The following is a 9955-nucleotide window of genomic DNA, read 5'->3' as shown; positions in this document are numbered from 1 at the left end:
TACGTACTCCATCAGACCTTTAAAAGTATCACTTTTGGATGGAAGTGTAATAACACTATTTGAAGAACTAAAGTTTGAGGGACGAAAAGTGAAACAATGCCAAACACTGTTTCGTAATTAATTTATTAGGTACCTTCAAATGTACATTTTGATTTTTGGCCCCTATTTTATAGTTATTATGTCGTTTTTCATATATCTTTTGTATTTAGAAGGTACTCAACTACTCATCGCTCCACAACTTCTTCAACGGTTGTAAATGTCCATTTCTGCACAGTCGTTTTGTGCAAGGAAAGTTAAACCGACTTTTATTACTAAACCGTGCGAATCGTAACATTATAATGTATCTAGATTCTTTACTTCTTGGGGGCTTGTCCGATACATCGCTTCCAGCGCTTAAGAGATCCACCAAACGATAATAAAACATGAACGATTGCAATAATTTATTTCTATTTAGTGCATTTAACAAGTATTCTAATCACGTAATAACCTAATCCTATATCACTAACCCCTTGCGATACACCAGATGGTCTTCGTAACAGAAAATCGCGGTACTTACGCCTTAACCTCTTTCTAGATTTCAATTCCTGCCTTTAGGGTTCGAATGCGTAATAAAGTTTTATTTTTTCCTCTCGAAATGCTTTCGAAAAGTGTAATTTTCCTCTACGTAATTCTATAAATAATGAGATACCCGAGACGTAAACGTCCATTCGAAACCAATTTCTACTTTCTCGAGTTTTTCAATTTTCATTTACGATATTCGGAAAATCCGTTCATAATTTTGAGTTGTATGTCGAGTGTTTGAGGTCGGATAACCCTGAACTTTCTTTTGTCGTAGTATAAGTTTGTATGGCGCACTTTAAATTCAATGGCCATTTGGAAACTTGGAATTAAATTTTGCGAATAATCCATTCTACCGTGTCAAATGTAGTAACACCAAGTACGATATGCACGAATTTGGTATGAATGTCTGCAAGTTAACTTCGGTTAAACTGCCGGACTGGAAGTTAATTTTAAAGTTTGCTCAACTACTTAAATGACGTTATTGTTTGTATTCACGGTGTAATCTGAGAGATTTGCCGAGCCAAGCTTGTAATTCCAAGTGTTGACGTAAATTTTCCATGTTATTAGTACGGGAAAATTTGCCAAGCGTTTTACTTTCCTTTCGCGTACGGAAACTTCGAATTAGTCGATAGGCAATAACTTCCTGTCGCACTAAAGGGACAATCTTCGCCCATAACGACACTTGTCTTTTTCGCCCCTCGTCTACATTTATGAAATAAAAAGCAAGTATCGTAATCGCTAGCAATAAACTTTCTAGAGTTGATACTTTCGATGAAGTACTTCATGCTTCGATCGTGACTGCATCCGACTGTAAGAGCATCGGTTAAATTTCGCGGTTATTATTAATATTGTAGGTACTTACTGTTATCGACAGTTTGCTGAAATAACGTAGCTTTGTCCGCTATATTATAATCCAAACACCCCGGTTGAAACAGACCGCAATTGGGGTAGAAATCAACGCTTCCGTAGTTTCGCGGATAACCAAATTGCGCTCCATTTGTATGTATCGCATCAACAAAAAAAGCGTCGCCGGCATCCAAACGACTATATGATGGAAATCCTAGAAATCCGGGACCAGCCGCGTCCAATCCCGTTATTCTAGATAATTTTTGTCCTCCATTTCGGTATTGAATTCTTTGCCCGATATACCCGGCAAGATGCGCTCCAAGCGAATGGCCGATAATGTGCGTTTGGTTCAAGTGCGCTTTGCCATTCGCGTATAAACGCTGCAAAAAGTCGCCGATTAAATCTCCCAATTCGGAAAGTCTGCAGCGTGCCTCGGCGTAATTAACGTTAGCGTAGTGTTCCCAATTTACAAAAATTATATTGTAGCTGCCCCTCTTGAGATAAGCGTCTTTTAATTCGAGCGCAGTCGGGCCGGTTGCCAATCCGTACCATCCGTGTATAATGATTTTTGTTGGGAGATTTGGTATTACTCTGTTAATGTTCGAATAATTTAATAGTATGGGTTCCGTTACGTTCTTGTTATTGAAGTAGATGTACTTTACGTGGCGAGGGTTTACTGGTCCACAGCCGGAGATTATAACGTCCAATGTTCCAAATACGAAGTTTCCTAGATCTTCCAGGATCTCGTTTGGCACCTCAAATAGTTGCCCTAAAATGTTTCACAATTAGAATTTGTCTCATGCTTTCTTTCATTAACCATGAAAATATTGTCAAACTTGAGTGAATATCAGATAAAGATACAAAATGAGTTTCCTCTTCAGAGTTGAAATGATGCTCGCTTTAGGAGAGTAAAAACCTAAAATCTGAATCATTGCGCGGAAGGGGGTGAAAACAAATGAAAGGTACTATTGACAATCGGTTATAAGTGATTCACACGGATTGATGAAAATTTCAAACAAGTAAAAAGGTTTTCGTACGAAGCTCTGGATAGGACACATAGGAAATTATTTTGTAAATTACAGTTGTAACTGGGAATTATACTAATTTACAGTTGTAACTGGGAATTATCCTTGACAGTTACAACGGTAAATCAGTTTAATTCCCTGTTACAACTGTAAATTAGTATAATTCCCACTTCCCAGTTACAACTGTAAATTAGCATAATTCCCAGTTACAACTGTAAATTAGTATAATTCCCAGTTACAACTGTAAATTAGCATAATTCCCAGTTACAACTGTAAATTAGCATAATTCCCAGTTACAACTGTAAATTATAAACTAATTCCCAGTTACAACTGTAAATTAGCATAATTCCCAGTTACAACTGTAAATTATAAACTAATTCCAAGTTACAACTGTAATTTACAAAATAATTTCCTATCCAGAGCTTCGTATTTTCGCCTTAAGGCGAGTAACGCATTTTGCATGCATTTATCAGTACTTCCCAAAACTCCTAAAAGAAAGAAAATTGACATGCGCCCGTCTGATTTTTACTATATGCCATATGTTTGCCTATATCTGTGAGGAATTGTTAAGGGGTCGGACGGATGGACGGATAGAGAAAGGGGCTGCAATATCGCACCCAACTTCGTTGCAAAATGCGCTAAAAATGTTCAAAAATATGAACCTTTATTTAACTTTCATGCGCTTATCTCTTGAATTGACATAAAGTTGCATTGGATTATCAACGAAATTTTCACTATACCAAATTTGAGGAAAGGAATAAATTAATTGTTAACTCGGCGACTGCAGGGAAAAATTCTGAGACCTCCTAAATTTTTTAATAAGGAGATGCAGTTGCCGAATGCAAAAAAATGACGTTAAGATATACCGGGTGTTGCATTTAAAAAAACCAACTTTGGTTCAAACCTCGGTAGTTAAAAAGTTTTTTTACTACGCCACTGGATTCTACGTAAAAATATCTAAAATAGGCAGTTTCACTCGATCTAACATGGGTATTCCAAAATGTCAAACTTTGCGTTGTCACCCTGTATCTCTGAAACAAACGGTGCTAGATTGAGTGTGTTTGTGGCATTAAAAGTTGCACAAAATAGTCGCACAGGGTCGCGAAAAACACAAGTCTCTCTATTTAAAAACAGCTGAGGTACACTAGAACCAAAACCAAAATAGGACACACGATACAATTAAATTTTATAATTTGTCCATATCGTGACGGGCCGAAGGCTTTAGAACGGCAGCCCGCGGGTCGCGTGTTTGATATATCTTTTGTAAAGCATGTGCTTGTATCAGAAATGGGTTAAAATCCAATTCAAAAGACAAAATGTCACAGAAGCTATCCTTGTAAAAAGAAATAATGTTATTGTGTGATTATTTTTCTATTTATTTTAAAGTAGAATGTTGTTTCTTGGGTATACTCGCAACGCGTGTTAGTTAAATTGTTTTACTCATTCATCCGAAATTAAACCCTTATCGTATTCTGAATGAACTGCAGTGCTCACAAACGCGTTATGGTTATAAATTTCGGACATTACCCGATTTCGGCTATTGAGAATAACAGTCTCTAATAAACAGTGTGTATCCGTCAAAGGAAATAAATTCGATAAGAAATAGGGGGGACGGGCTTGCTCAAAAAACGTTCGGAACACTATTTATACGGTGTGTGTTGAACAGCGGCCAATACCAACTTTCTTATTAATAGAACACCCTGTAGATTCTTAGATTTTTGCATTCGTCAAAACTTTCCAGCTAGACATATTTCATATACGGGTTTCAAAAATATTAAAGGTTTTCATGAGATCGTTCTAATCATAATTCAGGATCTCTAATTACTGGCTGTTGGTGATATTGCACAAGTACTTTTCAATGAGCACATTTTTTGTTCTACTTAAACCTGACCACAATAAATGCTTACTCGTGGTTTTCATTAGTCTGAAGCTAGAAGCAGGACAAACAATGACGAATTTTATACATTCAAATATGATTTTTACCCACGACCGTCATAAAACCTTCTTTTTCGTGCAAGAAATTTTAGAACTTTTCCTGCCGCCTGTGACTTTACCGGCCGCACCTGTCACATTGATAATGTCATCACTTACAGATTAACATTAATCAAAAGTTCTATACTAAAATTGAAATAAAATCGAGAATAAAATACGATTTCGGCTAAAATTTAATACAAAACTCCACAGTACAATGACACCACTTGACTCGGCCCCAAAGGGACCTCGTACTTCAATATTTCCTCGCCAGTTATGTGTCATTTTCCTGACTATTTTGTTTTAAACGTGTTTTTAAGATATTGCAAGCTTCTAAGGACTTACAGAATTATCAAACAGTTTTTAGAGCCTTCTAGTACGTTTTCAAATCATACAGGTATCTACACTCCTGGACTTCTTAGACACATTTAGGTTATTGCATCACTGCTCTGCTTGGTTAGGGAAATACTTGGAAAACTCTGGAAGGTACCTTTTAAGCTTCACGAAGCCCTATAAACGATCTAAAGGGTTTGCTTCTGATTTTTGCAGAGCATTTTTCGTTTTTCGAAATCTTGTTGGAATTTTATGCTTTTCCAAACTCGTCTTAACACCGCAAAGAGCATAAATAACGATTCAAAAGTGCTAAAAAAGAGAGACCCTGAAAGCTATAAAACTTTCAGTCCTATAATCTATGGAGTCTCTGGAAAACGCTTAATGCTCCGTAGGAGGGTTGAAGGCCCTAGGAAATCTTTTAAACAGTGCATGAACGCGTCGTCTAGCCTAATATCTCAATGTGTTTTGGAGGCTTTCAAGGGTTTCCTACAGCAATCAAATGACATATAACGCATATGCTAGATGCTAGATATGTAGAATTCACATTTTTAGCGCATTTTCTAACACAGTGATGTGCGCTATTGCAGCCACTTTCTCTGTCTGTCCGTCCGAAGCCTTAACTACTCCTACGGTTTTTAATATATTTAGTTCATTTTCGGTAGGTTATAGCCCTGGCACCTGATCCAAGAAAAATCTTGACAATTAATATGCGCCTTCGCAGACTGTGAAATAACAACTTTCTTATTTATCGAGATACCTATCTCTTTGAAGTTTTAATGCTTCTGCTAAAGGCAAGCATATCTCATATTGTAAACATTAGATGTGCGCATGCGCAGTCAATGTGCATACTTATTTATGAAGATATTTCTTTGTAAGTTTAACCATAGATAGTAAAGGCAAACATATCGCATGCTGCAGAAGATATCTGAACGCGTAGATTGCGTAATGCCAACTTTCTTATTTATTGAGATACTTCTTTGGCATTTTAACCTTAGATGCTATTAATAAAGAAAAAATAGCCATAGCCTTTTGGAAAGTACCGTTAAAGGTATGGAAAATGCGCTAAAGTAACTCGCCTTAGGGCGAAAACCTTTTTACGACTATAAAGGAACTGAGATTGTCAAGAGATATGGTGTTTTTACTCTTTGTATTATTAGGTTCAAATGTAAAAACGCTCAAAAACCGTAGCAATGGTTCTACAAGCACTGTTGGACCTTTCCAGATCATTCCCTTATCGTCACCATCTCAGACCTTCTAAAGCTTCTGATAGGGGTACATTTACGAATATTTCTTGGGTCCTTACCGAGGACTTTTAGGCTGTCGTACCTTATGAAATAACCCTGTAAAATCTTTGAGCGGTAATTAAAGTCCAATGGATAGTTTAAAGGCTTTCCGGACACATTCCAAAACTGCTCAGGCCTTTTTTAGAGTTTTCTTGGATCACATATCTCAGGAAAGGGCATACAAGGTATTCCAACGAAAATTTGTACCCCTAAAATTCATGTTTCGGTAAAAACCTACCGATTTTTACATCAAGGTTGGCCAATTTGGTGTAAAAAGAATTCTTGCGTGCACGGGATCGCAACCCCCACAAATTTTTAAATGAAACGAAGAATCAAGTGATCCATAATTTGGATGTCTTAATCCCCACCTACAAAAATACCGCTACCGGCCACCTCTGCTACTTTATTCTGATCACGGACTAGCCTAGATCTTAATTTTTCAAAACTAAAGGACTAATTCTACGACATTCGGCTATAATTAAGTCTTGAAAGTCCTAGTTTTTTCAAAGATTTTCAAAAATTTAAAAAGCGTTTTATTAATCACAAAAAGGGCCAGCTTTGCCACCATTCACCTACGCCTTATCTATCATTGTTACGGAGATTACTATGGTAAGCCACGAATTTGAACCACCCTGTATAGGTCCATTGGGATAATCTGTGTTTTTGGACAAGTTGTAATAAATTATCCTCTATTAGGTTGTCGTAAATTTTTATTCTTATACGGTTAATTACTATATAAACAGGGCTCCGTCGACTCCCGTCTGCGAAATGGGAATCAATGAAACCGTTAGTTGGTAAAAGTAATAATAATGGCAGGGAAAGAATATATTCTCTAATGCTCTTTTTACGAGGATATATTACACATCCATTTAAAGGAATGTACTGAATTTGTGTGTAGGGCAGAGATGATTGGGTTGAATATCTCTTAACACAATAGCATTTGTAGCGATATACGAAGATAATATTCTCCTATAGGGGTTTAAATGGTAATATTGAGAAAATGGGAATTTTTAGGATTTTCATTCAGTGGTGGTGTTTCTACTTACTTTAAAATCGTTGAGTGAACTACAACGTTAGGGATAGGCATTCAGAAAAAATCGGAAGTTTGCCACTCGAACTTTCTTTAATTATTTTATTTCAGTCAGCATTGTAAGCAGATAATTAAAATCAATTTCTAATTTTCCGCTTGTTCTTATAATGAAAGCATCAGAAATTTAGATTCTGTAAATTATCGCCAATTAGAAGCTTCAAATTCGTTGCATTCTGCCGCAATTATATTGCAATTAGGTACGTACGTCTACGTAAGTGAAAATTTTGATTACAGTAATTTTCACAATTTATAAAATTTTACTCACCTGTTGAAAACACAAACACGAATACGCACAAATAAAGGATACGATTCATTATTTATTACACACAATTAAATGGTGTGCCGCAGCCTTTCGGTATTATTGTTTCTAATCAAATGAAAAAAATTCTGCTACCAGGTGAAAGGGGCGAGAAATATTAGGAATTCAAGGTTTCTTATTGTAGTTACCTTCACGGTTACGTTCTTGATGCCTAATAGTAAGGTTGGTTAAATATAAACTATTGACCAATTATCGTCAAATTTTTATAGTAGGACAAGGTTGGCAAGACGGAACGACCATGCGTCGATCTTTTCGGATATCGAAATCGGAAGCGGTCCAGTTCATCTCCTCGCACGTGGAAGGTGTGTGTTTTCGTCTAACCTTGACATAAGGTTGACCCCGTGCCTTTTTTTAACGTCTTTAGTAAATAAATGTCACACAATACTTTTATTGCTATTATTTTCACTTTTTGTGAAATTTTGGTTTAATGATGTTTTAATTGCTAGTGGTTACAAATTAAATGTAATTCCTTTGGGACGAACACTTTATTTCCGTTTGACAATGTTGGAGAATTTTTTAAATGCGGCCGGTTTTGGCACTAGTCTATTCCTTACGAAAATGCGCAAGTTACAATAATATTAAATGGTATATATGTATGACCGGAATGGAATCGGCGATTTTGAGTTCGTTTTTAGAAATAATATTCTAAGCAAAAGGGCGAGAACAGATATACAAAAGAAGTTTCATGAATGAATAAAGCAAGTGCAGAGATCTGTAAAATGCATTATACCTAAGGGAGCAAAATTTATGTGCATGCAATGCAATGCACGCATTGCTGTCATGTAGCGTGTTCTTTTTATTAGACAGGATGCATCAACTGAATCGGAAACAAATATCAAAATTACCTATAAATGGCGATCGCGTATGAATAAGCAATAACTGATCGAGTAATACAGGGACGCTGATATGACTGGAAACGGTCGATTATCGGGGAAAATATACAAGATATAAAAAAGTGCTGTACATCAGAGGTTTGGAGGTTCTTCAATATCTACTAACCAGTATCAATAACTTTAATTGTACAGTGTTGGTTATAAAAGCATGGCACACCAAAATTGCAGGAACACCCTGTATGTTGTTCGATATTTCAATTCTTTCCTCAATTTTAAACAAAATATACACTTTTACACAGTTTTTAAGGTTAAAGTTGTGTAAGTAGGTAAAATCGAATGGATATTGCATTTCAAATAAAAAATTTAAGTATACACTGAAAATAAAACTCACGTCTCAAGATTGGAACATTAAAGACACCCCCTGAGTACCGCTCGAGACTGGAATAATTTATAATCCATATAGAGCCTAGATACCTTTTATTTACACATAAGATTAGATGTACTTCTTTTGAAGCAGGACGGACTTACTGGATTTATACTCAAATCAAAGGTCGCGAAAGTATATTTTTATTAGACCGAACGAAAGAAACTGAAACCCCATAACGCACGGGCGCGGGAATTCAACAAGAAAACAAGACCTGTATTATGAAAGTTCAAAGACTATAGAAAATCAAAGTAGGTTGATTTGTATGAAAATTGAAGGTCTGCCATAACTTTTAATTCCAAACAACTTTTTTTAATACATTTTTGTTATAAACACTTTATTCCTGACTAATTTTTAGAATTCGTCGAATTCGATAAAAATACCTTGTATATTAATTGGACGTAAGCCTGTTGATGGCCTAGAACAAGAGGGAGAAATAAAATAAAAAAATATACATTGACATTTCTTAACGTTTCCATAGAATGTCATTACAGTGTGCACATTTTAAATCCTTTGAGATTTTGTGAGTTTTGAGCTGCCGTTTCGAGACATGGTGGTGATCTGTTGCAAAATCACACTGTGTACATTTTAAATATTTGAAAGTATTGTGGGTTAACATATGCCTGCTTGACTGCTTCTTGCTGGTAACGGCATGTAAGAAGACTACAGCGGGCTATGCGCAGATTACTAATTTAGAGTCTGCAGGAAGAGTCAACTGGCTCCATGGGGCATCAGTAGGTGCAATTACTTTAATATGAATAGTGGGAACTGGGGATGCGTGATCTTCTTACGTACTGGGTACAGTTATTTCGTTGTATAATCACAGTGTATACATTTTAAGTCCTTTGATAACTTGTGTCTTAAGAGATGTCGTTTCAAAATATGCTGAAGATTTATTGAAAAATTACAGTGTGTACAATTTACATATTGTGAAGTATATTTTAAGCGGTAAGCGTTAATTGATGATTATTACATACTACGTCATTACTTATACCTATCACTTTTTAATTTGACGGTTGGTGAGATTTAAAACATTTGATTTGATGGTTGGTGTTTTTAGTTGTCTCTTTTTTAAGGATCTAACTTGCTGCAAAACTCTCGTGAAACGTTTTTCTGAGGCTTCCCTAGCAAATTGTAAGAATTTTCAAAATCACCCGAGAAACTATTTATTTATTATTACGAAACTAATACGAAATTTCTTTTTGGGAACTTTACTAGTGATCTTACAAATTTTAAAATCCTCTTTTGAGCACTTCTTTGAAAATATTCA

At 35.9% G+C, this 9955-nt stretch overlaps 1 protein-coding gene across 1 annotated transcript; it reads right to left on the bottom strand.

Annotated features, from left to right (window-relative positions):
- Positions 1-458: 458 nt before the first annotated feature.
- On the bottom strand, positions 459-7569 carry LOC116159045 (lipase member H-like). Its single transcript, XM_031471939.1, has 3 exons — positions 7375-7569; positions 1424-2176; positions 459-1369 (listed from the first exon to the last, which is right to left on the bottom strand). Exons 1-3 carry the CDS (start codon positions 7421-7423, stop codon positions 1152-1154), a joined length of 1020 nt encoding a protein of 339 aa, XP_031327799.1. The 5' UTR covers positions 7424-7569; the 3' UTR covers positions 459-1151.
- Positions 7570-9955: the final 2386 nt, after the last annotated feature.

This window comes from Photinus pyralis, unplaced genomic scaffold (genome assembly GCF_008802855.1).
Source record: "Photinus pyralis isolate 1611_PpyrPB1 unplaced genomic scaffold, Ppyr1.3 Ppyr1.4_LG1, whole genome shotgun sequence".
Lineage (NCBI taxonomy): Eukaryota > Metazoa > Arthropoda > Insecta > Coleoptera > Lampyridae > Photinus > Photinus pyralis.
Note: the sequence above shows the minus strand (reverse complement) of the source record. Positions and strands in the feature narration are given on the sequence as shown.

What these genes read in the sequence shown, in the direction of transcription:
- LOC116159045 (XM_031471939.1), bottom strand. Translation starts at nt 7,423, where the DNA reads ATGAATCGTATCCTTTATTTGTGCGTATTCGTGTTTGTGTTTTCAACA. An exon ending in CGTGTTTGTGTTTTCAACAG is followed by an intron (nt 2,177 to 7,374) that starts GTGAGTAAAATT and finishes GAAACATTTTAG; the next exon opens with GGCAACTATTTGAGGTGCCA. An exon ending in TCAGCAAACTGTCGATAACA is followed by an intron (nt 1,370 to 1,423) that starts GTAAGTACCTAC and finishes ATGCTCTTACAG; the next exon opens with TCGGATGCAGTCACGATCGA.